The sequence below is a fragment of the Filicampus tigris genome, chromosome 6, assembly GCF_054856515.1.
Source record: "Filicampus tigris isolate MCC_2025a chromosome 6, RoL_Ftig_1.0, whole genome shotgun sequence".
NCBI lineage: Eukaryota > Metazoa > Chordata > Actinopteri > Syngnathiformes > Syngnathidae > Filicampus > Filicampus tigris.
The window spans coordinates 11,456,474-11,482,496 of NC_141222.1; the positions used below are offsets into that span (position 1 = coordinate 11,456,474).

Below are 26,023 nucleotides of genomic sequence, written 5' to 3' on the forward strand. Positions count from 1 at the left end.
GGTTTCTCAGATAATTCAAGATGATACTGCATATTCATGTGGTTTCACTGTTGAAAAAGCCCTGAGGGCAAACATAACTACAATGAGGTTCTTGACGAAAACAAATTTGACACCGCCTAAATAGATCTTGATATACCACAAGTATTAACTCAATCAGTTAAAGCTGGAGATGTTGTAGATCCGAATCTTTTATTTTTAAGTATTTAAAAACAAGCTGTAAAAAAATAACAAAATACAATGAGAGCCTAATGGAACAGGGGGTGGAATCATCCATCGATTAAGTTGTAGAAGTAACCAGGGGGAAGACACACCCACACATGCACACACAATCAGCCAAGATATGAGCTACTGCTATTTTACAGCAAACCTGCACCCATTCTCCGGTTGAGTACTATACAGACTCGCACAATCCCCTTCTGAAAAAAATACAGTGAACGAAATGGAGAAATTTGCAGGGTAGATTTCAACTGCAATTTCAAATGACATTTTTTTTTTTTTTTTTTTAAATGTGGTTTAAAAAGTACCAGAAGACATTTCTTTTGAATCAAAACTGAATTTCAAAACAAAAAATACAGCAAAGTAAAACTTATTAACCTGAATGTGATTACTGTAGAGCTTCTGCAGTAAAGATACTCTTAATTTATGGTACATAGTTTTGAAAACAAAGACTTAATACAAGGTGTGGGTGAAGTAAGGAACAAACAAATTCTTATCATGGTAGTTAATTAGTGCGTTGTTTCAATGCTTGAGCAAAACGTTTCCCCTTATTCCGGTTGGAGGAAAAAAATGAGTCAGTCAGCTATCAAGTTTAAAAATATGATTTTGAAATAAGAGTAGATGGTGCAATCATGGTCTTGAATTGTTGAAGCCAAAAACAGAAATCTCTATCAGCAGAAGTCCCAAGAGGCAACAAATCCATCCACCCACACAAAACTTCATTACTGCGCCTGGAAAGAGAAGTCATAGACATGCAATTTTGTGTGAGTGCTTGAACAAGCAGTGTTTGAAGGAATTACTCCAATCATTTTTCAGTTCAAACTTTTCTCCCATCATTGGAGCATGCTTAGGAGGAGTAGCAGAGGGTACCTGCTGTCCCTGCTGCGGCGGAGCTGCTTGTCCAGGAGCCTGTCCTCCCTGACCATAGTAGGCAGCTTGCTGTCTGTAATACTCTGCCCAGGCTGCACTGTAATCCGGCTGGCCTCCAGGTGCCGCTCCTCCAGCTGGTGCTGCCGCAGTTCCTGGAGCAGCCACTGGTCCTCCAGCTGGCTGGACTGAAAAATTAATAGCACAATGCACATTCTAACATTATTTCATCTGGCAAAGATGCTAGTTGAAGAAACTCATAAACCCTATGTACCAAAGGCGCATGATACACACTTACCCATGCCCATTTTCTTGTAGTACTCCTCCCAAGCCTTCGTGTAGTCTGGCTGACCCCCAGCCGTCTGTGCTGCTTGGTTCTGGTCCCCCGCTGCTCCAGGATCTGCTGGGGTCTGTGCTGGCATAGTGCCCCCTGGCTGCTGACCATAGTACTGTGCATAGTAGGCTGCCCATGCTGCATTCGGGTCTGCTGCTGCCTTATCTGATGGTAGGAGGGATTGGATGAGTCAGTTCTGTACTTGTAAAGCCAATTCGGCGCAATTGTCACTAACCCCAACTCTTATAGATAACTTGGGCTGTTTCTAACACTACAACATGCAGTTAGCCATCAAGCTATGCCTACAACGTGATAAAAACAAATTCCCCAAGTGTTATGTGTGTTATGTTATTTGGGCTTACAATGTCCCTGCCGCATGAACGCACGAGCGGCGCACATAGAAGAACGACGAAGACGACATCACACCCAACGTTGTGTTTGCGGATGTCGGGGCATTTATACAGCCAACCGATTAGGTCGCAGGTAGAAATAAATACAGTATTTGGGGGAAATTATGAGGCGAGGCCTTAATATCTCATTTCATGGAGACAAACCTAACGATGACATCACGCCTTAACCGTGTGTAAAAAATGAATGTATCTGAGCCATAGCTGAATTACTACGATCGCCATAAATGTCCACTTTATGCTTCATGTTTCAAGTTGGATTAAATGAAAGTAAAATATAGTCAATAGTGTTACTCAAAACAACTTTGTAGATTCGATCCCCTGCTGCCAACAGTTTCCCTCTGCCTGCGCGTTGCACATTTTGGGCTCCGGATGACGTCAATGTCGGATATATGGGACTTGGCCGTTCAGACCGCGAACGCATTGGAAAAGATCGGGTACGTATCCGATATCTAGGACCACATACGAAAGCGACCCAGGTCGCATTTGAAAAAAAAAAAAAAATCGGAATTGAGCCGTTCAGACTGTCATAAAAAAATAAAAATAAAAATAATCAGATACAGGTCACATATGGGCAAAAAAATCAGATCTGGGTCGCATCTGCCTGCGGTGTGAAGCTAGCCTTTTATACTATTTAGCCATATTGGCTAAAAGATTTCATGACCCAGCGCCAAGCCTGGACTTGGACAATACAAGCGTTGATGACTGGAATGTTGAGTACTCACTGGGGTCCTGTGGCCCTGGGGTCTGCCATTGCTGGTAGTTGTTCCCCCAACTCTGAGCACAGTACTGGGGACCACCTGGTGCACCACCACTGTAAAGACAGGCAGGATTATTTGAATGCTTTTAGTTCACCAGACAGTCTAGTTCAGGGCTAAAAGTTAAAACAATTCCCACATTCAAGGGTTTACATACTGCGGTGCACCACCAGGAGGTCCAGCATTATAAGGGTTGGGATTATATGGGTTCATGGAACCACCGGGCCCTCCCGGACCTGGACCACCACCCACAGGACATAAAGGGGCCTGGATAAACAAGACGTTTCCCTTATCAGTACATCCTTCAATGCAAGTTCATCAAGTCATTGGAATACCAAAAAAACTCTTTGATGTACCTCAATCTTTTCTTCTATAAGTTGCTTGGCATAGTCTATCTGTTGCGGGGAACCTCTGATTGTGAACATTTTGAAATTTGGGTCCCCATCCGGTAGCGGCTGACGTAACATCTCTACAAATGCACCAGTCTGTTGGTTAATGGCTTTGACATTTTCCCCTCCTCGGCCAATCACAAGTCCACATTTGTGAGCAGGAACAGAGAAGGTCATCTCTCCCCCACCCGGAGGACCCCAGTTCCCCTGGCCTCGACCTCGTCCCCGTCCTCCAGGTGGCATTCCTGCACCAGGGGGGCCCTGTGGAATAAAATTTAAAAAACTCTTAAGTCAAATTATCTACAAAAAGTGGGGCGAAACACCAAAGTGCACTTGATAGAACTGTGGCTCGAACCACGTTACAGAGAAACCAATTATGAATTATGAAGTGTTTAGAGAGAAAATAATATAGGAGAGTTTGCCATAATAGTGTGATATTACACGCACGCATGAAATTGGTACCTAAAACTATATCTTAGAAAGGCTCATCTGTTGCATCATTACCTAGTTTTCATGGAGATTTATCACAGTATGCAAGTTCGTTGCCAGCTAAGCAAAGCAAAATTAGCAAAGCTTCAGTGGCACACAGGTTTTGCCTGATTACGAACAAATGTAACCCAAATCCATGCACACGTGTATCCTGAAAGAGGAAGTCAACCCAAAAATGTTCTATGCAGCCCCACTAGTTAAAACATGGCATTCCGATTAATGAGAAATAGAATGAACTTTTTGGATTTTGGCAAATGGCTGCAATGACACAAAGAGAAACATTTCAAGGGGTCTGAATTAGGGATGTTCCAAACAGGGTTTTATGACACCAATACCAATCATGCATGAGTGAGATCGGCCAATACCAATACAGATTCTGATCACATGGAATATCTGTATATATTTAGTCATTTTCCAAGTTTTCCAGGACGCGTGAGAACCATGTATAATGATAGTTTTGAGTGGTTGAGTTATTGTAGATGAAAAAATAAAACATTTGGAAAACAATGAATGATCTTAGTTGTGATTTCAATCGCAATCAAAATAATCGTGATTATTTTTTCCACAATCACTCAGTACAAGTTTAAGTGGTCTGGAATGCTTATCACAGATAAGCATGCGATTACTGTATGCCAGGCTGGTGAGGTGGTATCTGTGTTGCAGTATCTGTGAATTTTCATGCGCGTGAGTTAGGGCTGCTCGATTATGAAAAAAATATTAAATCCTGATTATTTTGGTACGATTATTATAAGGATCATTTATTTTTTTGTACAAAACAAGAAAATGTTTAAATGTAAAAAATATAAAGACAAAACAAAAACAAAATTAATAAAATTTGTTGTTATAAAATAAATAAATGGTGCAAATGTAGAAATTCAAGTCTGATTTCCTTGTATAAACAAACTGTGTTGGATATAAATGAATATAAATAATTTTTTACAATTATGCCAATTCTGTAATCGTGGAGTCTAATAATCATAATTGTAATTGAATTTGGATTAATTGCATAGCCCTAGCGCGAGTACAGACGTATAGTATCAGCACCAATACTGGTATCAGTATATCCTTTTAAAAAAAAATAAATAAAAAATAAAAATCTTTCAGCCTAATGTTTACTTACCCCCTGACCACCGTCATCTCTGGTACGAATACTCTGTAGCAGGTCTGTGATGATGGAGGCAGCATGTTCACACTGGTCAGGAGGACCCGTAATGTGAGCAATTTTTTCAGGACCGGTGCCATCATCTGAAAGGTCAATGTTTGAAATTTATAAAGTGCTGTAAGTGTATTTTATGAGCCAACAATGAAAGGGCAGTAAAGAGGACTAAAAAGGTATGGATGTCCCAAACACAGTTTTTTTTGGCACCCGAGTCAGAGCCTTTGGTTTTAAGAGTCTCGATCCGATTTCCTGCCAATACATTAAAAAATTAATAACATAAAAAATAAAAATAGCTCATAGAAATTGTCCCAAATACAAATATAGAAATGTAAATAGACATATACACACACACATATATACATATACACATACACACAGATATATATACACATTTATATATACATACACACACACACATATATATATATATATACACACGCATATATATATACACACACATATACATATACACACACACACACATATATATACACATATATACACACACACACATATATATATATATATATATATACACACACACACATATATATATACATATACACACAGTCACACATATATATGTATATACACACATATACATATATACGGTACATACATTTGTATACGTTATGTATATTTATGTTTATATAAGACCTGCACGACACTGGAAAAACGTGGCGTGTTGAATATTGCGATATTGATATTGTGATACTTCAGGATAAATCAAGTGTGCTGCAGGCAGGGAGAGATGGAAAACAGGCTGGATAGGAGCTCTTGAGGATTGAGGATTGAGCACCTCTAGTCTATAGTCTATTTTTGCGATGAGGCTTCAATGGCCGCGGCGAGGCTATTTGTGTATAAAGAGACACGAGACAGTAGTATGCGTTCAAGCGTGGCTGTATTTACTCATTCTGACTTCACGTACACCGCCCCTCCCTCCTGCTGCTGGGGCATACCATTACAAGAGGGGGAGGGCAACACCACAATCCCGATAACAGAGGCTTCCGTTTTGCATTGGCCACGGCAGAGGCTTGCAGATTCAGGGTCCTAAAAGGAGACGCATTTATTCTGGCCAGAGGGTGTGGGTTTGAATCCAGCCCCTGCCTTTATGTATTGAGTTTGCATGTTCTCCCCGTGCCTGCGTGGTTTTTCTCCGGGTACTCCGGTTTCCTCCCACATTCCAAAAAACATGCATGGTAGGTTAATTGAACACTCTAAATTGTCCATAGGAATGATTGTGAGTGTGACTGTTTGTCTTCGTGTGCCCTGCGATTGGCTGGCAACCAGTTCAGGGTGTACCCCGCCTACTGCCCAATGATAGCTGGGATAGGCTCCAGCACGCCCGCGACCCTTGTGTGGAGAAGCTCATACATAGTAAGATGGATGGACATGCTATAATTAATACTGATAGCTGTATTTGACTTTTTGTTAATTAACAATTGAGGCAAATAAAGATTGCAGCTGCTGTAAATGGCTACAATACATAAAAGTAAAGTAAAATTGGCTTATTTATAAGTTGGCCCTACAAATTTTTATTGGTGGCCTGAACTTCAGGTGGCCCGACTACCATGTGGTGGCCAAGGGCCTAATGTCGACCCCTGAGTATCTGCTGATACCGAGTTCGATCCAATACTGCTGAGAAGCAGTACAATTAAGGATAAAAAGAAGACCACGTCCAAATTGTCTCAATTGTCTTTCTTTGTTTTGTTTAATAAAGGTACCCCAAAATGATACCTTTATATATGGCTGAAGGTCATCAGTGGTTCAAATTTCAAGTAAAATATTTTATTCTTAACATTAGAACTAAAGAAATTTTGAAATCCAATCTTTTTCAGCCGATACCAATCAGCTGAAAATCACATGAATCAGTCTCAATTTTTGATCGTGTGGTCAGATCGGGAAAACCCCACTTCAAGTATAGAACCTGGAAAATAGTGCATGAATACTTGCAATATACATTTTGAAAAGCACTCACCTGGTTTAAACTGTATCTTCACTCCAGCATCACTCTGGATTTTCTTAATCATTTCCCCACTTCTTCCAATTATGACACCCACTGCATGGCGAGGAACAGCTATCTGTAAAAATCCCACAAATGGCTGATGCATTCAAACACATTTCACAGTCAATTTAAGCCTTTCGTGCTTCAGCTGCAGTGCAGCAATAAGTTATTCAAACATATACTGTACTGTATCCTTACTCAAAACGATTCCGATACAACTATTTGACTTTGTCACAATGAAAGAAAAATATGGCAGCGAGAGAACTACTATGTACATGCGAGTGTGGTGAGGAACAGGCGCTCTCTGCATGTAACGACAAATTTCAAACCGAAGCACACTCACATCAATGCCACTACCCCCCATTCTTGATCCGTATTCATTCCTGTCACCAAAACCAGCATGATCCCGATCTCGTAGAATCTCATTGACCATCTCCTTAGCTTGCTGCAAAACAACAGACAACCAAATGAACGGGACAGAAAAAAACTGAAGAACCTGAAAGCATGTTTCTATGATATCATAAGACTTAAAGTACCTGCACTTTGAATGGGTCTCCAATGATACGCAGTGGTTTATCTACGTTTGGTGGCTGGGATCCATCTTGAATAAGAATCATTTTAACTCCAGCTCGTTCCTTCAAAATTGCAAAAGAATGTTAGAGATGCACAGCTGAATAATTGAGTGTCATGCACCCATCCATTTTCCTCTGCTTATTTGGGGTCGGGTTGCGGGAGCAGCAGCTTTAGGAGGGAAGCCCTGAGTTCCATCTCTCCTGCCGCTTCAGCCAGCTGTAGAAAAATACCTCTGCATTGATGTCCATATATTATTTGGTAACTTAGGTTTATTTTGAGGTTGGCCTTCTTACCGTGTTGGTGGCGTGTTACTGTCATGTATTGCATGAACAATTTGTTGCTGCGGTTAGCTTGGCTTCTATTAATGACAGTGTATATGTAAATAAGCGGGTACTCGAGGCAGAAAAATGCCGAGAGCATGCTTTTGAACCAAGGTACTCAAATTACTCGAGGACCCATTTATGCCCTAATATCAGCTACGTATTTATTTGGTTGCTCTATTTTGAACACAATTGTGGTTCCGAAATGCTGAGAAATTTCTCGAGGAAATTAAATTGAATCTATTTATTTCTCAACTCCTCTCAAGTTGGCAGGTGATATAGTTTAAGCTTTGTGTAAGATGCAGCCACGTTGTCATTTAGCCAGTTTCCTAAATGAAGTTGAGGGGGTGGGTACCACCCACGAACAAGTGGGCAGATATTTGAATAATGAGTGGCGTGACTACAAACCTAAAATCAGAGGAAGTTGGGACATAATGTAAAATATCAACACAAACAGAATATGATGATTTGCAAAACCATATTCCATATAAGAAGAAAACCCTGGCAGGCAGCCTGGCCTTTAAAGCACCGGGTGAAACCGTGTACGGTGCCACTATTTTCACTGTACAGTACTATAATTTTCTCTATTTCAATTTCTCACGGCTCAGCTTGCGAACATCACATGACCAAACTCAGAAAACCGGTGAGCCGTGATTGGTCGTTACCTGGGCAACTGTGATGTGTTTTTAGTCAAAAGCAAGTGGAAAAATGGCCGCCCCTGAGATGAATAAAAACGGGTGGATTTTGCTGCTTAATTAATATTCCGCAGAAACCATGCTAAACATTATTACAGTGACTTGAATTTCTGTTAAATTTCTTCTGTAGTCTATAATATTAAGTCAATTTTTTTGTGTTCATTTTTGTTTCAAATTGCTTCAAATGCAATTTGCAAACATTATTGGTCATTATATTGTAATACAGTTTATATATGGCCTACTGTGATTTAGAAGTATTGTATAGATTACGTACTAGGACGTAACAGTCAACATTTAAATTAGTTTGACCCAATCAGCATACTACATTTATAATTTATCAGAAGCAAATGCCTTTAACTTTGTTTACTATGTGTAAATACTACTTTAAAAACAAAACAAAAAAGGCTCCAGATAAAGGTCTACAATGTATAGATGAATAGCATGTCTGTTATTCTGTCAAAATTGGCATTTTACTCCTAGCAGTTTACTACTTTGGTAATTTATAAGTGCATAGCAAGTTAACGCGTTTGTTTACACAGGGAAACCATATTTGAATTCATACATTTGCACTTTATTTATTTATTTTTTTAAAATAATTTAATAAATGTTGTTGGGTCCAAAACGAACTTAAATGATTATAGTGTTTCAAAGAATTTTGTCATAATATTATTTACATGTTTAAACCTGATCTTGTAGCAAAAAATAATAGTTTCAATAATCGTGATTTCAATTATTACCAAAATAATCGTGATTAATATTTTTTTCATAATCGAGCAGCCCTATTGGAGGCTACACATAATGTTCATAATCAAGTGAATTTTCACATTCCCCACACTTCTTGAAATGAGATTAGTGCTTTCTGACCCATTTTACAAACCTGTAGCTGCTTAATGGTCTCTCCTCCTTTGCCTATAATAAGGCCAGCCTTGCCTGCAGGGATGACCATCTCCTGCATGGAACCGGTCTGCCCATTGGGCGAATCATGTCCCCTTGATATGATTTCATCTATGAGCTCCTTTGCTCTCCTGAAAAAAAAATAACGGGTACATTTAAGACCTGGTAAAAATTCATCCCGAGATGAATAAAAACAGGTGGATTTTCCTGCTTAATTCGTATTCCACAAACACGTCTTAATTCGTATTCCACAAGTTTAGACTAGTGGGGCTACATAAAACATATTATTGTAAATATTTTGCGGTGTTGACTTTCCCTTTAAGTTTTTTATTAAAATACTGTAGTTTAAAAAGGTGCCAACTCAAGGTTTTAGTTGGGATTTTATTAGGGATGTAACGATTTATCGAAAATCTATATAAAATTGACATAAATGCTTAAAATATTCATCCATCGATGTAAAAATATAAAAGAATCGATTCGCAACGGCATGTTAACTAGCCGCTCTCTTGTCATTCCCGTATGCAACGCACGTGCGCAGTAGTGGTGATTCGGGTCATCTGTGGCGTAAACAGTAGCATTGTGGGTAACGGTGTCATTGCGTTAGCAACACAGTCCAAAGTCCGGGCACATTCACAAAATTACTTAAAAAGATGTAAATCTCCCTTTCATAGCAGCATGGTGGTGATAAACGAGCACCTAAGAAGGAAGCACGTTGTGGCTGATGCCCGATTTCATTTATCACATTGGGACAGTCGTTCCTGGAAGCCTGCTGGAGTTAGCACACAGACTACCGTGTGCCGGCTTCTGATGGAAAACCGCGCACATATCCTGTTGTGATGCGCTAACATATTGTAGCGTCTACTAGCGATTATGGAGGAATTAGTCAACAAACTGACATTTATTAAAAACCAAAACAGAGTTGTTGTATACTCGCGGTATACAGCAAGAGAGTCTCTCTTTCTGACCGTGAGTGCCTCACTGAGAGCACGTACCGTTGCGTTTAGGAACTTAAAAGTCACACCACTCTAAATTAACACAACATTACGTATTTTCCACAAAGCCTTAATGGCAACACCTAACAAATAAATACATAACATAGATAGGTCGTTAAATGCACTAAACAACAAAAAAAAAACAAAAAAACAAAGAATTCAGGCCACAGTATCGCCTTCAATTTCAATTACTTTATCATTTATAAACATGTCAGGAATGCTTGTACAAGCTGCAAAGTTTAATATGTAAAATATAAAATATGAAGCTGATCTTACTTTATGGCATCAGGTGGACCTGTCAAAGAAACACTTCTTTCCGAAAGACCGGCACTGTCTGAAAAAAAAAAAAAAAAATAGAGAAATTGGGGGGAAAAAAAATAAACAAAATAATAGAGAAGTCCACAAAGTTGTCAATTTAGTAATTGTGATGCTCACCATGTGCAATCTGGACCTTGCAGCCAGAGTCCCGTTGTATTTTGTTTATGTGTTCACCTCCTCTTCCGATAACTAAAGCAAAGTAGACGATTATTATTTACTGGTAGAATTTGAACATTTGTAGGACAGCACAGCTGTAATTTCTTTTACAGAATTTAGGAGGTATGGATGCACTTACTGAGACCAACCATGCTATCAGGCACTCTGCACTCCTCTGTTATTGTCATTGTGGCGGGCCTGGCACTGTAAACAGTGATACGGGAAATTATATCGTCTACATAACACATTACATCGCTTAGCTGTGGAAGTATTAACAAGAAAATGATCTAAATAAACTCATACCTCTGTTGAGCCAGGGCAGCTAGTTGAGCTCCAATGGCTGCAAGAGAAGGAGAAATATTTGAGTGGCTGGAAAGTGAGATGATCCAGCAGTTGTGATGAATCAATGTGCATAGTCAACGTACACAATGAAGAATCTCTTTCATTCTGTGATGCTACCTTCTTGGCATCTGGTTCATCTAAATAAAAGCAAACAGTAAGCCTATAATAATTACAGCAGTTTCAGACCAAAAAAATACAGTTTGAGCTGATTGTCAACCTGCTTCTTCGAGGGACCGCTTCTGTGCGGCGAATGGAAAACCCTCAGCTCCTCCATTATTGCTCGCCATGTGACCGCTTTCACCACTGATTTTAGCTGCAATCTAGGAAGATAGAAAGACTCACTTGTACATTCAAGACTGATCATGTTTTTTATAGACTATAAAAAATAACACAATCTGCATTAAGATTAATGTAATAATGCATACTACTGTCCGCCATTTGGGGCTTAGGAAATGCAAATAGAGCATTTAGAGAAAAGTAAAATTGGAGACCTCACTGGCTGGAATTTAGACCATTGAATCGCATTACTGAATCAAGTCATTTGGGAAATTCCAGGCTAGAGCATTGAATCGATCTTAACGAGACTGTTCAGGTTGTCCATCAGTTCATACCCCAAAGCAGAAGACAGAACAGCCTATCTGCAATGCAATATTTAACTAAATAAATGTGAAGGCAGCGCAGCTCACTGGTTAGCAACGGTCCGGTTCCCAGGCTTCAGCCTTCCTGTGAGGAGTTTGCATGTTCTCCCTGTGCTTGCGTGGCTTTTACTGGACACTTCAGATTCCTCCCACATTCCCAAAATATGCACATTTGCCTAATCGAAGACTCTAAATTGCCCATAGGTGAATCAAGTGTAAACGCTTGTTTGTCTGATTGTCTATGTGTGCCCTGCGATTACCTGGCATATCCAGTCTAGGGCGTACCTCACCTCTCATCTCATCTGAGGTCGTAGCTGAGATATACTCAAGCATACCTGTGACTCTAATGAGGATAAGCAGTACACATAGAAAATGGATGGATGGATGGATAAACTCTAGTGTCTCCTAAGACAACCTGAACAGCCCAGTTGCAACTGATTTAATGTCCTGAGAATACAATGACCTTGATGAATGAGAATATTCCCTACCCCAGTTGGGAAATATTAGGTACTATGGTATGAGAACCTGTTGTGTGGTTAGATTTAGACCACACATAGTGTCTATTTCTGGATGTTATAAATTACAGGAACCATTATTTGTCCTAACTATGAATTTTTTCTTCCCAATTTATTCTAGACACAACTCTGTGACCTAATTCCCTTCGATTTACATTTTGATTTCGTTTAGTTGCTCCTACGCTTATCTTTGAAAAAAAAAATCGAGAAAAACACCTAGGTTTTGTGACTGTGAACCCGACAAAAATCAAAACATCAGATGCAGTATAGTAAACGTTGCAGTCTGGCATCGCAAATAGCAATCACACAAACGTGACGATTAGCTTCGCTTCATTTAGTCCTTTTAACGGAAAAATATATACATTTTTAGCCAATTTGACCAAATTGAACGGAAATTCTACGTGGTCAAGATGAAACATAAAATGACTGAAGCGGCAATGTAAGGAATCTGGAGTTCACACCGGATCTACTCCAAAGACGACAGTCCGAAATGTAATCTCGACTCAGCTCAGGTCACAATACAATCGATGCCTTAGAGCGGGATTCACTTGCCGGTAGCATACTGCTACAAGCTAGCTAGTTAACTGAAGCTAACAACAGGGATAATCGAGCTAGCAGCTACTACCGAGGCTACATGGCTCGATAGTTGCATCCTTCAGTGTGCGATTATCACGATTTACCTGTCTGGCTCTTTCCATTGCGTCCGCAAAAGCATCTTTTTTTGCTCCGGCGCCGACGCCGTTAGTCGGCAAAGAGCCGAAGTCGGACATGGTGATCACAAGGAGGACAAATGACACACGGGGGGCAGGCCGTGTGGCTTTGGCCGGGTCGGCTACGCAGAAGCGGGAAGGCCAAAGATTGTGTTGAGCGAAACAAGAACGCCAATGTGAGGGAGATCGCTTACCACGCCGGCAAAGTTCCCTGCTTAAAATAACCAATCAATGTACGCTACCCTCGGCCCTCCCCAGTCCGGCCTTTCTCATCCCCTTTCCTCTCTTTAGAGAGCTGATATCAACGCCTCAAAACTGCGTCACCTCCTGGTCCGGAGTGGAACCAACAGACCCCTCTTACGGCTGTGCTTGCCGGAGAATATGGAGTCGAGACGTTTTCCATGACAGAAAAAAAACTGGCAAAACATTTCCGACACACCACCCCCAAAAACTCACAAAAAGTATGATTACTGAAATATGATGATATCGTCATTGTTGATCAATTCTGCCTGTCACTATACATCGCTGGCATAGATTAACAATAGTCCCCTGATGCCACCTAGTCGAATCACTTTCCGATGAAACTTCTGTGTTCATTGCTACGTTCAGACTGACAGACAAAATCCGATTTTCAGCCCATGCAGATTGAAACTCTTTTGTAATCTGAACAGTCACAAAGCATATATGAAATACGATTTTTGCTAGACGAATTGAAACCGCATTCAAGAGATACTAGATCAGTTTCATATCTGATCGGACAGGATGCGTGTCTGTCTGAACAGCCACAAACACACTAGTGGGGGTTTGTCTGTCCGTAACGTCACACTACGCGACGCAGTACACAATGCGCCAAAAGCAAACATCTTGAAAACAGCAATCCCTGTCTTATCGGTCTGTGGGGAGATAGCACCATACAAGCAAAGCTCGAGTCGAGGGCAAGTACTTCGTGTTCGCTGTCGAAATTATATGTGTACATAAATTATATATATCAAACACTACACTTGCTTGACGACCCCTCCGTTCCGATGTCGTTACTACAGCAACCTGACACATGCATGGGTCAGGTCATGGGTCAAATCAGATCCCATTTGGACACTTGACTAAAAGAGTCCGAGTGGACAGTCAGCCCTACAAATCCGAATTGAGGAGGAATCCGATTGGAATCAGATATTCCTGCAAACAGTCTGAATGCAGCCCATGTCTTGATTGTCAGTCATTTGGACAATTGGTACTGGTTTATATCAGGGGTCACCAACTTTTTTGAAACTGAGAGCTACTTCTGTACTGATTAATACGAAGGGCTACATCCATTATACCGCTTCTCCTCACAAGGGTCGTGGGGCATGCTGGAGCCTATCCCAGCTGTCTTCGGGCAGTAGGCGGGGGACACCCTGAATTGGTTGCCAGCCAATCGCAGGGCACACAGAGACAAACAACCACACTCACAATCACACCTAGGGGCAATTTAGAGGGTCCAATCAACTTACCATGCATGTTTTTAGAATGTGGGAGGAAACCGGAGTACCCGGAGATAACCCACGCTGGCACGGGGGAAACATGCAAACACCACACAGGGAGGCCGGGGCCAAGATCGAACCCACGACCTCTGAACTGTGAGGTGGATGTGCTTTGGAAAATAACTAAGTTGCTCAAATTATCTTTAATGATTATACACTGTTCAACAGTAAATGTATGTGTCCCTATGTCAAAATGTAAACAGCATAATGCAGGGGACTGTTTAAATACCCATACCAATTGAACCAAGAAATACTGTATATTTGACCATTCATGGATGAAACACCTGTTGTGAATATTACCGATCAACTCCTTGTTAGACAACATTGCAGTTGGACATTGAAACGTTTAGAGGTCAACGAGAAGCTAATTTGTAATGGTTCATTGGAGTCCACGTGCTGTAAATTCACTTAATTCAGTTATTTGGAAAGGCCCACATATTTATATAAGGTCCCACAGTAGACATGCCAGTATACAAACCAAACATGAAGTCAAAGGAATTGTTTGTCGACATCAGAGACAGGATAGATGTGTGTAGAACTGTATATATACTACAAAACAAGGACACATTGTATATAAAACCAACCAGTAAACGGGCCAACACAACATACATCTTGACATTTAAAAAAAAGTAATTAAAAAGCATAAAATCCAAATTTGCATTTATTATAAATATAATGACTGTAACATAAATGTAGGTACATAAGGTATTCATTTGAAACATAAGAAATTATCATCCATCATTAAATATAATGAGTTATCTTTAATCTTTGTATTTTAAAATTGTAGGAGGTATTGTAAAGACATAATACAATTGCCACTGTAGTGTTTTTAAAGCTAGACCAAACTCTTTTATTTGCAAACCAACATTGAAGGCTGTGAGACATCATCTCCAGACTTCAAGACTTTTGCTAGTATTACCACAATTCAACATGACCTTATTCCACATTGACTCTTTGAATGATCGCTGTTGTGCTGACAGGCCATTATTTAATGAGCTGTTCTGTGCTTCAGTGTTCCTTCCATTTTGCTTTCAGCTGACAAACCAAAACATGTTTATGGTGACCTTTGGAAACTGGAACAATGCTCTTGACACTTGTCTATCTTCTCTACATTACACCTGCGAGGAGAAGAAAAGGCTGAGAAATCCTCTTGCATTTGGAGACACACAACCCCTTTGGGGTGCACGTGCTGCTTCTCAGGTAAGTTCATGCAAGTCATCATTTGTAAATATGATGCAGATGCTAGTACATGCAGTGCCATGGAACTCACACATAAATGTGTTCACAGCATCTTCTAAATCTTGTGAGGTCATCCAAAGGCAGGGCAGTGCTATCACTTTTGTTATCGGTCCATCAAGACTTGCAGGCACAGCACTGTGAATCCATCCACCATCAAAGTCCACTTCATGCAGGTTTCACAGATCTGAACCGATCTTGCAGATGGAAGTCACATCAAACCAGCCACACATTCTTAAACCTTCCCTTTCCCTGCCCGCCTACCCTCCACGTCAACTCCCAGAGCTATCCTCGTGTACTCGTATGCAACGTAGGACACGCTGACAGCAGGGATGACTTTCAGCAAATTGGGGGAAATTCCTCGATACAGGCCGGCCACACCCTCTTGGGTTAAAATGGTGTGAATCAAGGCAGACATTGATGGCTGAGTGGATCCTTTCATTGAGGCTAAAGGAGAGAGAAAAAACTCAATCAACAACCTCACCTTTACTACTTATGACACTGCAAAAGATGTTTTGTTTGCTCCTTTGGAGCGCCAAGTATGTAACGTTACGTATAACTTTAATGGCTCATGAGGAGTTGTTTTTACAGTCACATTAGTAAGAAGTTGCAAACATAAATCAAGGTTGTTACTACAATCAAAATTGAGAGGCGCCGGCAAATCCCCTCGGATTGAAACAATATTTTTTACGGTGCCACCATTGTGACTTCAGAAAACGTTTCCAACAGGAGAGCTGCAGGCCAGCAATTTACTGCTATTCTAATTTCATACCAGGGTCCAAGAAATTCTGTTAAAAGGTACACATTTTGCCAAAGGTTGAAGGTGTAGCTACATTTGTTCTTTGCACATAACCCAAGCTTGAGTAGCCTCTTGGGGTGAGGTTCTCCACTGTAACCTGCACCCTTTTTTAGATGCAAATAGCGTTTGTATATGTATATATGTTAAATCTCGATACATGGGATCCAATACAATTCAAGGATGTGAAAGTGGACCGATTTGATTCGGTTCAATTCAGTGGGATTACGATTCAATTCCATATGGTATGGCTCAGTTCGAGAGGATATGATGCAATTAATTTCTTGTTGTCATTTACATACATATGAATAAACTTGTCAGTACTGTACTATGAATGCGGCATCTTCTTCAAATATATCCCCAATAAAAAACAATTCAATATGTATCTAGATATACTTTAAAGAAGAACAATTTGATTCCATGCACATGCATCTTTTGAATCGAAAACGATTTTCCGATTCAAATAGTTTTTTGTTACACCCCTGGTGCTATATTACAATGTAACTTGATCTGATGTTTTTTACTTAAATACTGTAGGTTTTGATTTGAGTAAGTATGACCTTCCAATGCTGCAAATCCATCAAATGACTTTTAAAAATAATCTTTCCAACCAATAATGTTTTTAAATTCTTTAATACGCAGTAATTTGAAAATGATGCTGACATGTCATTTGCAACGATTGCTGTATTTGGGAAATTCAGAAACAATCTATCATCTGCATATAATTTGGAATTGCACTGAATTGTGGCTGAAATACATTTAACAACAATGATCTAAACATTCCATGGAAGACATATTTGCTATGTCTACGTATGTTGCTAATATTTGCTGCACCTCCCTTCACCTAACCTTGAGCTTGCATTCTGGTGCGGATCAGTGCGAGAGGATAACTTGCCAACTGCCCACAGGTGCTGGAGATTGCACCACAGCCAACCAGGACCATGACCCCTGGGTCTGCAACTCCTCTGTTCCTACTTAGCCAGGCAAACTTCAGTGTCTAGGGAATAGATACCAAGTGAGAAGAAACAAGATGTACATGGAGGGTACTGTAGATGCATGCTACCATCATGTCCATCTGACCTCGTAGACTGCCAAGTCAATGCCGGCGTAAGGCACAATACTCAACATGTTAGGCACATAACCCTTGTAGAAGGCTGCAACTCCTTCCCTCTGCAGGATCTGCTTGGCACAGTCAGACATTCCTGAGAACTGGCCTGTTTTTCGAAGCGTGAGTCGGGTTTTGAGCACCTGCCAAGGAAAAACAAGTGTGGGAAGCAAAGAAAGTGAATTTATTGACAATTACTATTTGTATCGTGAATTACTGTCTTGAGGATCACCTCCAGTGGGTAGATGGCTGTCTGAGCAGTCGCACCAGCCAAGGAGCCAGCAAGAAATCTCTCGTGAACTCTCAGATTTTTTGTATCCTTTCTGCCGTACATTATATGCTTGATCTAGAAACAAGGTCGTAAACCAAAATTAACAAAAGGAGCACAATTGATACAATGACTTTTACAAACAGTATGGAATTTAGCTCCCTAGCTAAAGATGGAATGGAGTCAATCCAACATTAAAACTACGATAACACTCGGCAGAGCCCAGACCTCTGTCAAACTTTGACCTTTTGTGTAAGGAAAACAAAATCAGTCATGTTTTTTTTTTTGTCCAGTCATGGCAGTGAGCAGCAGTGTATACTTTGACAAGAACAAGGAAGTGGATGGCACTTATTGGGATGTATTGTGAACCCCCCCCCTAAACAAACAACAAACAAAAGACAGAGATCCCTGTCTTGACAACAGTTGGTAATCGCCTGGTGCAATCAGTTTTATACAATTTTCTACCTGGCAAGACAAGGCAGCTTTATTTATATAGCACATTTTATATCCAAGGTAACTCAATGTGCTTCACATAATCACAAATATGATCATTCATGGTACTTACAAACAAAATGATTTTATTTGTAAGACATTTAAAAGACACTTTAAAAAATGCACGTAAACAGAAGAATTTGAGACATAAAAACAAAGTAAATAAATAAAAAGTAGATTACTGAAATTACTAAAAGAATGTATAGTGCTAGATCAAGATTGGGGGAAAATTTGTCATAGAAATGCTTTACCAGTAAAACAAATCATGGCATACAGTACACTGAGCATGACAAAATGATGGGGATTAAATATGTGGAGTTTACCTAAATGTTGCATAAGAGGAAATCTATTTTTCTGTCCATATGTTAGCTAGCATGATATTTTCTGATCCTTAGAAAATGTCCTTAAAATGTTGGTGGGTACATGCATGGTTTTAACACAATATTACATGAAAATGAGTCATACGTTTTATGTCTAGCAAACTGACTAACTAAAGCGTTCAAAATGGCTCTCATACTTTTGTGCTAAAAATGTTCAGAGACCCTGAAAGCAAAAAGGGAAAGGAAGCAAGTGTTTCTCACCTTTTCATAAGCAGTAAATTTGATTGCAGTCTCTGGGGCAATTTTAAGAACGTTGATTCCATTGCCTCTCCAAAAGGACTGCACTCCTCCCTCTTTTACCATGTACTGAAAACCACCCAACAAATTCCGACTAAACAGAGAGGAACCATGAACCTGCCAAAGCATGGAATGAAGATATTTCCATGTGTGACACTTTCTGACAATGAACAGTAAATAAGAGTAGCCCTTTAATGGTGATTTGGTTCTGATTACACATGCATGACTGACCTGCCGGAAAACTTTGAGACGATCTAAGGGGGCGGTCCCGCTCCGTGATACGGATCCAGCCAAGGCTCCTGCAATCAGCTGCCGCCACACGTAACCAGACTTTTTCTCCTCTTCTGAAAATTCATCTGGAACTGTCATCTGCTCACCTAAATCCAACATCTATTGAAAGCAGGGAGAACAATTCTCCATTTTTTTGTTTCCAAACAATGTCAACAACACTTTTATTGTTATTTTCTGGTACAAGAAATGTGTGTTGCCTTGGATGCTTTCATCAAGCACGACTGATTATTGAAAACATTTTTAATGTCTTTTCATGTGTGTAGCCTTGCCATTGAACGTTTCCAGTAGCGCGCCACTTCCTCCATGTTTGTGATCGGGTTAAACAGGAAGTAGTCCCGCCACTCAATCCAGTCTATGGTCATGGTCCCATCCTTGTCTATACTGGTTGACACACACACACACACACACACACACACACGTAAACATAAACAAGGTTGATTGAAGAGGGAGATAACTGGAAATGGCATTGAAAACACCACAGTGCTTTGCCAGCCCACTGCAAACATGAACGTATACTGGTCCCATACTAAACCAACAGAGCAAGAGAAAAATCGTCAGTTTCAAGACAAAAAAAGCATCATACATTTATCATACATCTAAATAAACGCCTTTGGAAAATGTATTACACATTGAACTACCAGGTTTCAAGATCAGAAAATATACCAACACTTTAACCTCAACAGACCAAAAAAATCTAGACAAGCAATCGAGCTTCCGCAGACACATTACATGATTCATATGGCCAGCTGGAGTACAGCTTGATAGCTGTATTGGACATTTGACATTAACGCCTAAAACAAAGCAAAAAGAGTACTTTACATACCAGCTGAGAACAAGATGAAACATTAATTATAACGTTGAGCTGTCAAAAGCGTCATTATGTGAGAGCAGTGCAGATCATGTGAATGATTTTGCAATAATGACACATACTGTAGACCACAGACCTTTTTAAAATCCTGGTAGCAGCTCTGAGACTGATGTCTAAGCCCACAGCATGTAGAGACTGCTGGATCTCCGTTGCATCTATCTCACCTGGATGTAGCCACCCAGATACATAAATAAGTAAGACACATGCCATTTGTGAATTTGAAAGTAAATTTTAAACGGGGCCCGTTATGGTGATTAAAATGTGTTCGGCGGGCTGCTTACATACCATCATTGTTCTTGTCCAGGCTGCGAAACATGAGTTTTAGCTGCTTTTCATGGGTACGAAGGTATTCAGTGAATTCTTCAAAGTCAAGCACTCCATCCTTGTTGGTGTCCCCTGCTTCTACAATCTAAAAACACAGACAGTTGGGTATGAAAACTGGTAAATAAACTGCTGTCAGTGGTAGCTTTTAGGGGAACATCGGAACCTCTTAAGAAGCAGATCCCTGAGGTTGTACAACAGGGGTCACCTACATCACCAGAGATCACATGAATAGTCCACTGGACACTAATAAAAAGAGCTCACCTAAGATGAGACATTTTTGATTCTCTAGGACTATTGTCCAAGTGATCTGTGATTGTGTGTGATTTGAAAATATAAACACTAGCAGGGTTTTATAGACATGAAAAGTTTCCTATTTATTGTGAGAAATTAATAACATGATCAGCGTCTTCACATAAATGAATATCATTAATAGTTAACAATAACATACTTTGTAATAATGACATTATTAAAGGTGGCCCATTGTTGTAAAGACATTTTTTGACTTGAGTTCCTCTTTAAACACTCACTTTTGGTGAAATTAAAAAGCTTGTACACACACACACATTAGAAAATTCTGAATTGATTGAAATCATTATTTTTGAGGTCAAGGAGAGTGGAATCCTGGCGGCCACTGGTGTTTCGTCACCCTGGTAGTTTGCCATTCTCATCTTACAAGGTCCTGCTACACGCAACCAAAATAGACACCGTGTTGCACACAAATGCACACACTGGGGAAGTGACAGCCAACTAACTATATGACCCACATGCTTTGGCCAAAACAAATATGGAAGACAGAGACGGAGACATAGACAGATTATGTGTACAACATTAGGTTGGGCTGCTTATGCTGTTTAAGATCCTATAAAGTGAATTCAGAGATTTGTATAGCTCTATATTACATCTATATCTATCTATATATGTATATAAAACCAGAAAATTGTTTTTGATTTAAAAGATAAAAGTGCATCGAATCGAACCGAATCGTACGTTGAAATATATCAAGATACGTATCGAATCAGCTTTTATTGGAGCGATACATCTTAGAAAAAATGGCACATTTTCAATTCTGACAAGTTCATTCAAATATATGTAAAATGACAACAAAAAAGAATTGCATCATACTACCTCAAGCTGAGCCGTACCATATCGAATCAAATCGTAAGTCCACCGAGTTGAACCGATTTGAATCGCTCCACGTTCAAATCAAACCGTCCTTGAATCGTTTCGCACCGCACGTATTGAAAACCGTATAGAATTGTCTTTTGTGGAGACATGAACACCCCTCATTGGTTTTCCTGCGCAATTGTGAGTTATTTAGTACAGAATATATTAGATGGCCCATTTCTACCACTATAGTGTACAGTTAGAGAGAGTTAAGCAATGGCGGATCTGCGAGGAAGCAAAGAGTGGTAGTTGCTCCTTCCACCAAATGCCTTGCTATCCCTTCAGTCAGGAATAAATCTATCAATAATAAATGACTAAATTCAAAATTGATTATACATGTTTGTGTTATTGTCTCCATAGTTTGTATGTTTTCGTCATCACTTTAGAATTCAATTCCACCTGACACTCCACTTTAAATTTAAAGAAAATAAATGCTTGCATTCTACCGCTCTACCGCTGAGGAAAAAAAAAATCACGTACATTTTACTTTGTACCTGCACCAATCCAGTCTGACTACAGATATTCGGATAAGCTATAATTTATTCGTGGTTGTTCTATGTTTCCAATGTTTTTCAAATGTAGTTAGCAGAATTTCTAGCAATTTGGTGTTTACTAAAGCGGTTGGGATAACTTTATCTGGCTTACATCGAGCTAGTTGTGTTTGTTAGCAAGCTATCTGCCTGGCTAACGATATTCTGAAAACAATACATCATACGGCAAGTTTAAAGTACAGCAGTAACATAAAAATTGGCATTTATTCAACAAGGTGGTGCATATTCCCCACCACCACAGAGCTTACCAGAAAGAGGTTAAAAAGTATGTTAAAATTCTTTGCTGCCTGACTGTCATTCCATGACAAATGTAACATATTTCCTAAAGTTATACCATTAAAACAAGATAATAGTATAAATAAGAATAACGTGTCTGGAGACAAAGTAACATGAGGAGACTGATTGCTCCTCTCTGTCGACTCAACCGTTTTTTGGTGTCCTCTCAAGTAACGACAACGTGGCGGTTCTGGCCTTTGATATGAAAGACAGCTAGGAATAATTTGATAGTACTTTAACATTGAACATTGCCATGTTATTTGGTTTTTGGATCCTTTTCAGGACCTCTTGTTTGAACTTTTCAGTTTCTGTAAAATTACAGCTGTTTTTCCAGTGAGCATAGTGCTGGGTGTGAGCATAGCTTCTCAACATTAAAGCTTGTAAAAAAATTTTTTTTAAAAACACCTGCGGTCAACAATGTTAAGTGAACAGTTATCACACTTAGCTGTGCTCAGCGCTGAGAGTAAGTGTGCAAAGGCACTGGACCTACACGTAAATATTTTTGTTAAACGTTTTGCTAGCCGCCATAATAATAGCCCTCTTAAATTTGCTTAAAGATCTTTGTGAATATATCTGATAAATGTTGATAGATGTAGACTGTGTGAAAGACTGTGACTAAATGTAGACTGTAAAATACTTCTGATACAAACTTTTAAATTGTAATATGTTGAGAATTGTTCTTAGGCTCAAGGCTACAAGGACTGGGTTCATATTAATAAGCTGTTATTCATGTGACATGCATAAAACTTGGAAGGGAATGCAGAAAATGAAATTTGAACTTGAAATGTTTGTATACTGTACGTGTGTGGGGGGGGTATTGGGCAGGTTACATTTTTTTAAAAGTTTGCATCGGCACAAAAATTAAAAAGCGCCAATCTCTACACCCGAGTGCATGTGCTCTGTCTACAAAAATAGAGCCTATTTTTACGGCTCAAACATTAAGGGATGTGTAGGCATAATGCTAGATGTATGAACATAATTGAGTGACAGTTGAAAGGCATGTGGGGTGTGTTTTCAACGCATTCTTTGGACACTGACAGCCACTGAGAAATGAGGGAACTTCTCGATTTCTCACAGTTTCGAAGCGTGATTTCATATACTTGGCCATCTTTTTATTAATTCAAATTCAGCAGGGTTGTTAACTACTCTTCTCTGTGGTATGCCAAATTTACAAGACATTTTTATTTTCACTTTACAGGGACTTTAAACATTTAAATACCTGAAGACCGAACTCATCATTATCACTCAATTTAACTGAGAGCAACTGTAGCAGATCAAAAGAACAGCAAACTTAATGATAAAGAAGGCAAACAAAGTGGTTACAGCTTCATCAATTCAATCAATATTTGATCAGTAGATGTTTTTCCCTTCATACTTCATTGGCACTGCATGATATGGGAATGCAGGTCTTACTCTGTCCAGTGAAGCTCTGGATAGCCCCCGACCAGCCAGCCCTTTACGTAGTTCATGTATGTCGATGTATCCATCTTTGTTGAGATCCAGCTGATCAAATAACTCCTCCCAGAATTTCTCCCTCTCCTGGTCTGGTCCAGAGGACGTTCTGCCCTGGCAGTGGGCCCGGAGGTGCCAAGTCCTTGTAGGGGCCATGGCGGTGCCCAGTCTGCTGGGTAGAATGTATTGGATCAGTTGAATCACTGGAGACTGACTTTCAACAATATACAGTATACTGTACAGCTTTTAAGATTCACTCTACACACTCAGAACAAAATACATACTCAATGTTGGTACAATGGCTTGTCATAGGGGTGGTACAATACCTTTAAATGTTCAAATGTGGTTGTGTTAGGTTTATAGTAAAACGAATGATGATTAAATTGTCTTCGTTATGACTTGAGTCCCCTACCTCTGCTGTAACTTCTACAGGGGACATTCTATACCGCTTACCCTCATTAGAGTTGTTGTAACTAAGGCCTATCTCAGCTGACTTTACACGATTGGGACACCCTGGACTGGTTGTCAGTCAATCCCGGGCAGTGCAAGCAACCTATCATAGTATGAGTACTTATTACTAAGTTATGATTAGCATTACGAATACTGTTACAACACTGTCAATAGTTGACGTCCAGCCAGGTGTCCAAAAAATAAACACAGTGTTAAAATGAGCTACCATTCTAAGTACAATCTGTTGGAGATCTGAAATAAAAGAAAAGCTTCTATAGAATATCACTTGATTTAATCAACACAGATGGATAATGCATATTGAACACACATGTACAGTTGAGTATTTAGTATTTATTTACACTGACCTTGGCTGACTCTTTATTGCATTAAAATGTATCATTAGACAACACAATTGGAAATTAGAGCATATCAAAACAAAATCAAGTAGCTTAACTGAGATTCTACCACATAGGCCTTTAACAGGAATTTAACCACATAAAAAGAATACAATACAGGCTATAAAATTATTAAGTATGTATATCCGCTTTAAATGAGACCACTTACTCACTCGTTCGCTCTTCACCTCCTGACTTCCATGGCACGATACAGAGGATCTGGACTTAAACTTGACACTAATCGATCACACAAAATCTCAGGGGACATGGTGGACCGAAGGAGGTGTTTGTTGCCCTCGGACGTGTTGTTGTTGCCCAAAATGAATCTCTTCAAGTGTCGCGTAAACTTGCGAGCGCCTCCCTCTCGGGAACCAGGAAGCGTGACAATCACCAGCTACGGTGACGCCCTTCATCGACAAAATTGGCCGAAAAAGATGTCCTTGTTGCTGTCCCCGAAGAACCCTGCAGTCTGTAGTCGACCTTTGTCATTAAAATTATATGAAGTAATTTGTGATTCTTTACAGTCGAATGTTTTCTTGATTTTGAGAGCTTCGTCCTGGCAGGGGCGCGGCCAAACTTTTTTGGCTTGTGTACCCCTAAACATTTGGTCATAAGCCCTCACGCAAACGTGTTGTTTTTCCAAAAGTATAACATAACACACCTGAAATTTGTTTTCTTTTATTTCTTTAAGTTAAACATTTAATTATTGGCCATTGTCTTCTTTTTAACTTAAAAAAAAACACAGTAAGTTATTAATTGCCTTGAAAAAATAGCCATAAAAATGTGAATCAAATTAAAAAAGGAAACTCTACCTAAAAAAGCTGGAGCTACGAATACATCAAGTTTAAACAGGCATTTAAATTTTAAATATGAGGAACAAAACAAGAATAATATTCTGTTGCAGGTTACTTTTCCGCAGTCATCTGAGCTTTAATGAGAAAATTGAGTTGACACGTAGCTGTTGTGATCTTGGCGTGGCTGTGCTATAAATGCTCTAGTAAATAAATTATTAAATGTTTCCACATCCATCCATTATCCAAACAGCTTCCTCAGAGGGACTTCACTATAGGGTGAAATTCGTATGAAAATAGATTCAAGGGAGGCTTCTTGATGTTCAGTCTGTTAAAAAACAAAACAAAAAAAACTTAAAAGTAAAACTTCTTTACATTAAATTGATATTGCCTTACTGAAGCCACGAGAGAAATCGTGCCATAAGGTGGTCATTTTTTTTGTTGTTGTTGTGAATTTCAGATAGGACAAGACGCTCAGCAGATTCAAATTTCAACTACATCACTCACAGTACTGACAGGATTCAGGCCATGATTATGTTGATTTTATTTTATTTTTTGACTTGGAACATTTGAATTAAAACAATGAAATAACTGTGTGTGGGTGTGTGGGTGTGTGTGTGTGCGTTTATAAAGCATTTTATGAATCCTATAAA

At 39.6% G+C, this 26,023-nt stretch overlaps 2 protein-coding genes and 1 long non-coding RNA gene across 10 annotated transcripts; 1 reads left to right on the top strand and 2 right to left on the bottom strand.

The window, feature by feature from the left end:
- Positions 1–170: 170 nt before the first annotated feature.
- khsrp (KH-type splicing regulatory protein) lies at positions 171–13,218 on the bottom strand. Of its 2 annotated transcripts, XM_086033042.1 has the most exons (18): positions 12,748–13,214; positions 11,132–11,234; positions 10,998–11,051; positions 10,876–10,912; positions 10,712–10,776; positions 10,534–10,605; positions 10,375–10,432; positions 9,090–9,237; positions 7,161–7,259; positions 6,968–7,069; positions 6,598–6,700; positions 4,581–4,705; positions 2,939–3,232; positions 2,740–2,849; positions 2,550–2,638; positions 1,382–1,582; positions 1,087–1,271; positions 171–947 (listed from the first exon to the last, which is right to left on the bottom strand). In XM_086033042.1, exons 1-18 carry the CDS (start codon positions 12,835–12,837, stop codon positions 939–941), a joined length of 1,944 nt encoding a protein of 647 aa, XP_085889168.1. In that variant the 5' UTR covers positions 12,838–13,214; the 3' UTR covers positions 171–938. The 2 variants fall into 2 exon arrangements, with proteins under 2 accessions (XP_085889168.1, XP_085889169.1); XM_086033043.1 differs by lacking the exon at positions 10,998–11,051 and having other exon boundaries at positions 12,748–13,218.
- Positions 13,219–13,296: 78 nt separating this feature from the next.
- LOC147145792 (uncharacterized) lies at positions 13,297–16,661 on the top strand. Its single transcript, XR_015087105.1, has 3 exons — positions 13,297–13,712; positions 15,330–15,494; positions 15,583–16,661. It is a non-coding gene; the product is annotated as an uncharacterized LOC147145792 (long non-coding RNA).
- On the bottom strand, positions 14,943–25,143 carry slc25a23a (solute carrier family 25 member 23a). 7 transcript variants are annotated; one of them, XR_015087104.1, is made up of 12 exons: positions 24,749–25,141; positions 23,696–23,903; positions 20,253–20,376; positions 20,044–20,131; positions 19,369–19,480; positions 19,040–19,198; positions 18,773–18,925; positions 17,664–17,777; positions 17,407–17,574; positions 17,176–17,323; positions 15,565–15,977; positions 14,943–15,412 (listed from the first exon to the last, which is right to left on the bottom strand). XR_015087104.1 is itself a non-coding variant. In XM_086033049.1 (12 exons), the coding sequence occupies exons 2-12, from the start codon at positions 23,888–23,890 to the stop codon at positions 15,402–15,404; spliced, it is 1,407 nt and encodes a 468-aa protein (XP_085889175.1). In that variant the 5' UTR covers positions 23,891–23,903; positions 24,749–25,143; the 3' UTR covers positions 14,943–15,401. The 7 variants fall into 7 exon arrangements, 6 of the variants coding, with proteins under 6 accessions (XP_085889175.1, XP_085889174.1, XP_085889173.1 ...); XM_086033049.1 differs by having other exon boundaries at positions 15,795–15,977; positions 18,773–18,877; positions 24,749–25,143; XM_086033048.1 differs by having other exon boundaries at positions 15,795–15,977; positions 24,749–25,140.
- Between the last annotated feature and the right edge of the window lie 880 nt (positions 25,144–26,023).

Excerpts from the sequence above, each read along its gene's own strand:
- slc25a23a (XM_086033047.1), bottom strand. The coding sequence starts at position 23,890 with ATGGCCCCTACAAGGACTTGGCACCTCCGGGCCCACTGCCAGGGCAGA. Across the intron at positions 17,575-17,663 it reads CAGCCATCTACCCACTGGAG|GTGCTCAAAACCCGACTCAC; the intron begins GTGATCCTCAAG and ends TTTCCTTGGCAG. Across the intron at positions 15,978-17,175 it reads CACCAGAATGCAAGCTCAAG|CCTCAATGAAAGGATCCACT; the intron begins GTTAGGTGAAGG and ends TCTCTCCTTTAG.
- khsrp (XM_086033042.1), bottom strand. The coding sequence starts at position 12,837 with ATGTCCGACTTCGGCTCTTTGCCGACTAACGGCGTCGGCGCCGGAGCA. Across the intron at positions 10,777-10,875 it reads GCTGCCCTGGCTCAACAGAG|TGCCAGGCCCGCCACAATGA; the intron begins GTATGAGTTTAT and ends CACTGTTTACAG. Across the intron at positions 7,070-7,160 it reads GAGACCCATTCAAAGTGCAG|CAAGCTAAGGAGATGGTCAA; the intron begins GTACTTTAAGTC and ends GTTGTTTTGCAG.